This window comes from Sander lucioperca, chromosome 8, assembly GCF_008315115.2.
Source record: "Sander lucioperca isolate FBNREF2018 chromosome 8, SLUC_FBN_1.2, whole genome shotgun sequence".
NCBI lineage: Eukaryota > Metazoa > Chordata > Actinopteri > Perciformes > Percidae > Sander > Sander lucioperca.
Window position 1 is genome coordinate 17,102,549 of NC_050180.1, and position 3,554 is coordinate 17,106,102.

A 3,554-nucleotide genomic window follows, 5' to 3' on the forward strand; every position below is an offset into this window, starting at 1 on the left:
ATATCAACTGATTGTATTGGACTTTGTACTGTATGTAAAACACATACTTAAAGAGCCACTCCAGACATGTTTTAAGAGGCTTTAATTCATAATTTGTGTCTGAGATGTTTTTTCCCCACAAAAAACATCCTGGTTAAAAAAGTTTAAAAGCACATAATCCTTCACACTTTTATTTAAATATATCAAAAGCTTAACTACTGGACACAAGATGTATCCTACTTAACGGAAAAGTAATTCTTCAGTGTATGTGCACTGAGGGTTTCAAATTTCCACATGACACTTATAAGTTGTAAGTTGTATATTGAACCAAACTTCCAATCTAGTTGTAATATCACAAAATGATATCACATGTGCGTACTACATGTCTTAAATTTAATCAGGAAAAGGATGAATGTAAAAACAACATTCTTGGTTTCAATTTTCAGTTCCTGTCTTTATTGTCCTTTAGAAAGTGAAAACTGCAGCAACAACAGCACACCACATGAACATACACCATTTGCATTACTGCATACTATACAGCAGAATATTCAGGTAATTATTAACCACATGCATAATTTGCTTTCAATACCATCCTCTCCACAGCTTATAAAAGAAAAACATGAAATTCAGTTTATCCGTTTTCTCAGTTTCATCTTATTTGGAAAGAAAACTAAAATGAGAGGGAGAATTGGATGAGTGAGTTGCTTGACACTGGGGTTGCTCCTCTTTATTCTCTGAGAGCTGCTCCCTGGATGCCTCATTTGAAATTTGTAGAAAGGGAGTGCTGATCTCACTTGACTGCATGTCACCAGCCACCCGCAGCAGGCAGCTGAGGACCATGTCTTTGGCCAAGCCGGCCTCCAGGTTCCCCTCCCGACTCAGCTGCAGAGTGATCTGGTCTAGGCTGGTCAGGACCAGCTCTGAGCCCAGCAGAGGGCAAATGGGACCTTGGTCTGAATCCGAACCAGGGGCCCCTTGCCTGGCCATGTTCTCCATCATGTATTGCTGGTACAAATCCAAGAGTTTCTGCTCCAGATAGTGGTTTAGAAGAGAGTTGGAGAATGGACCTTCACGCCCCTGGAACAAAAAGCTCCGATCACGGGTACTCCCCAGTCTCCAGCGATTTGAACTCCCCCTCAGTGGATGCAGAAGTCCACCCTGAGATGTCTGTCCTGGGAGAGAATCCTCCACAGCTGGGGGGACATCACAGGAATGGAGGAAAGGGCCTACAGCTTGGGTGTCAGTACCGAGCCGGAGCTCACCATCATTGGTTGAGAGAGGCAGCACTTGGTCGCCTCCAATATGGAGGTCGCTGTAATTAAAGCAGATGCTCTGACAAAAGGAGGGAACCAAGAAAGGGGCATCACCAACTGAGTGAGCCTGAGTTGGGATCTCTATCTCCGGAGAGATCTGTCTGCCTGGCTGGGCTCCGTGGAGATCCAAGGACTGCAGCGGAGAATTGTACAACTCCCCTGAATAGCTCCTGTTGTCCGTACAACCTGTCAGCTTGGGGGAATTGTGATGAACGAGTGGAGTGTGTCTGATGGAGCCTGGCACCAGGGTAGCGGCTGCTCTCTGCAGCCCATAAGCACTCTGGGGAGCTTTCTTAGGAGGAAGGGGATCCAGCTCCTCCAACTCACCGTAAGTCATGCTCAACAATCTGCCTTCGCAAAGCATGGCTGCAACAAAGAGCACATTCTCAGAAGCTAGCCGACTTATTAAAACCGATGCATGTCAGTATTCAACGTGTATAAGATGCAACTGTCAGCATGGATTTATCTATTCATTTAATGTTTATTCTTAATATAGGGATGCATACTGTATATAGCATGGAACAATGCCACATAGGCTACTGTGCCACATCATTTATTGCTTTAGATAGTTTACAATAAGAATACACAAAACTCAACAAAACATACAAATAAAACACAAAAGCGCAAAACATGATACAACAGAATTACAATACAATTCTATGACAAACACAAGATAATTCATGACTGCATCACTTATCCCTCCCCTATCCCTTAAAAGCTGTTTCAGCTGAGTAAAAGTATCCTATTCATGATCCATTTAGAGTTCTGTGGGTAAGGAGGTCAACATATTGATCCCCAAAACAGAAAAAGACCTTTGTCCAAAGGAGGATTTTATGAAAGCACCCGCACCTGCACCTTAACCCATAACAATCATAAAGATAAATCACACTCTTCTGTAGCAAACATCTTCCTACCTTGTACCAGAATCACAGTCTCTTTGTCAGCTTTCACCTTAGGGTGTTCTTCCACAGGCTTTTTACAGTAGAGAAAAAGCACTTCTTAGAAACATTGCATTTTCTATCAATACACCCTACCAAATGTGTATACTGTACTTGATTCAAGATCTACATGAATAAGAGTGCATTCATGTGCAAGGGTTGTTTTGTACCACCCCAAGAGGAAGTGGGAATGTAAGATAGGTTCTCTTTCTTCCCATTTCTAACATAATGCTGCAGCTGGGTTATTATGAATATGTTCTAACTCATCATCCTGCCAATTATATTATTTTTATTTTCAAAGGATTGTTACCGACAGTCTTAGCATAACCCCCTCCAGTTCTTACTTACTTACTTTTGTAAATTACATCTATTTTACAGCCTTACATAACAATGTATGTACATCTGCGTTAGTATTTCCTCTTGCCAAATGAAGTGAAATGGCGGATGTTTTATTCTCATGAACGCAGCATATGCTTTAAAAGGAAACCACCGCAGTTTTGTTTCCTTGTAAAAGAAACAGGTGTGTGATTGAGGTAAAGTCAAAAGCAGAAAAGAAAGTCATAATTAATATGATGAAAATTATCAGAAAAACAGAAGGTGGACAGATGCTGATTCCTGTTTTCGTTTTCTGATAAGTCACACCACAAATGTTAAGTTACCTCTCTGTGAGGACATTTAAGCTTTTTTAGTCCAATTACTGCTGTTTGGAGCTTCTAGTTTTGCTCCTCCTGTAAACTTTGTCTGCAGCCAAAAGCAGAAGTGTGACTTCATGCTCTGTTTTGTAACCACTACTTATCATATACTCCTTGGAACCATGCCCAATCTTTAGCATTTTTAAGTAAATGCAGTAGCTGTTGTAGTAAATTTGCCTGAGACCTTGGAGTGTTACTTAAAGGGGAACACCACCTAAATTAAAAATCCCAATATGTTATTTCCAGGGCCTAGGAAAGTTCAATCAATATTTGTGACCATGAGCTACTCTCTCTCTCTCAAAGCCAGGAATTAGTGAAGTAAGTCTCAAACTTTCGATGTCATCAAGTATAAAGTCTGGAGCTGCTCCATAGACGATGAATAGGAGAATGATTTTGTGGACCCACAGAAAGTATGTTTTCTTTTTTATACCCAATTAAGCTTTATTCAATTGAAGTGTACTCAGTTCTGAAACAGAAAATCAGAATATACCATACACTCAGAACATTTCCCTGAGTGCTCAGTGTCATCTATAACATATTTTCCAATTAATTGTCTATGGAGCAGTTCCAGACTTAATGACATTACACATTTGAGTCTTAGCACTCTAGTTTTGGGATTTGGGAGCGAGTTG

At 40.7% G+C, this 3,554-nt stretch overlaps 1 protein-coding gene across 2 annotated transcripts; it reads right to left on the minus strand.

The window, feature by feature from the left end:
* Window positions 1-412: 412 nt before the first annotated feature.
* LOC116045855 (protein CXorf21) lies at window positions 413-2,386 on the minus strand. 2 transcript variants are annotated; one of them, XM_031293780.2, is made up of 2 exons: window positions 2,214-2,386; window positions 413-1,658 (listed from the first exon to the last, which is right to left on the minus strand). In XM_031293780.2, exon 2 carries the CDS (start codon window positions 1,654-1,656, stop codon window positions 634-636), a length of 1,023 nt encoding a protein of 340 aa, XP_031149640.1. In that variant the 5' UTR covers window positions 1,657-1,658; window positions 2,214-2,386; the 3' UTR covers window positions 413-633. The 2 variants fall into 2 exon arrangements, with proteins under 2 accessions (XP_031149640.1, XP_031149629.1); XM_031293769.2 differs by having other exon boundaries at window positions 2,207-2,383.
* Between the last annotated feature and the right edge of the window lie 1,168 nt (window positions 2,387-3,554).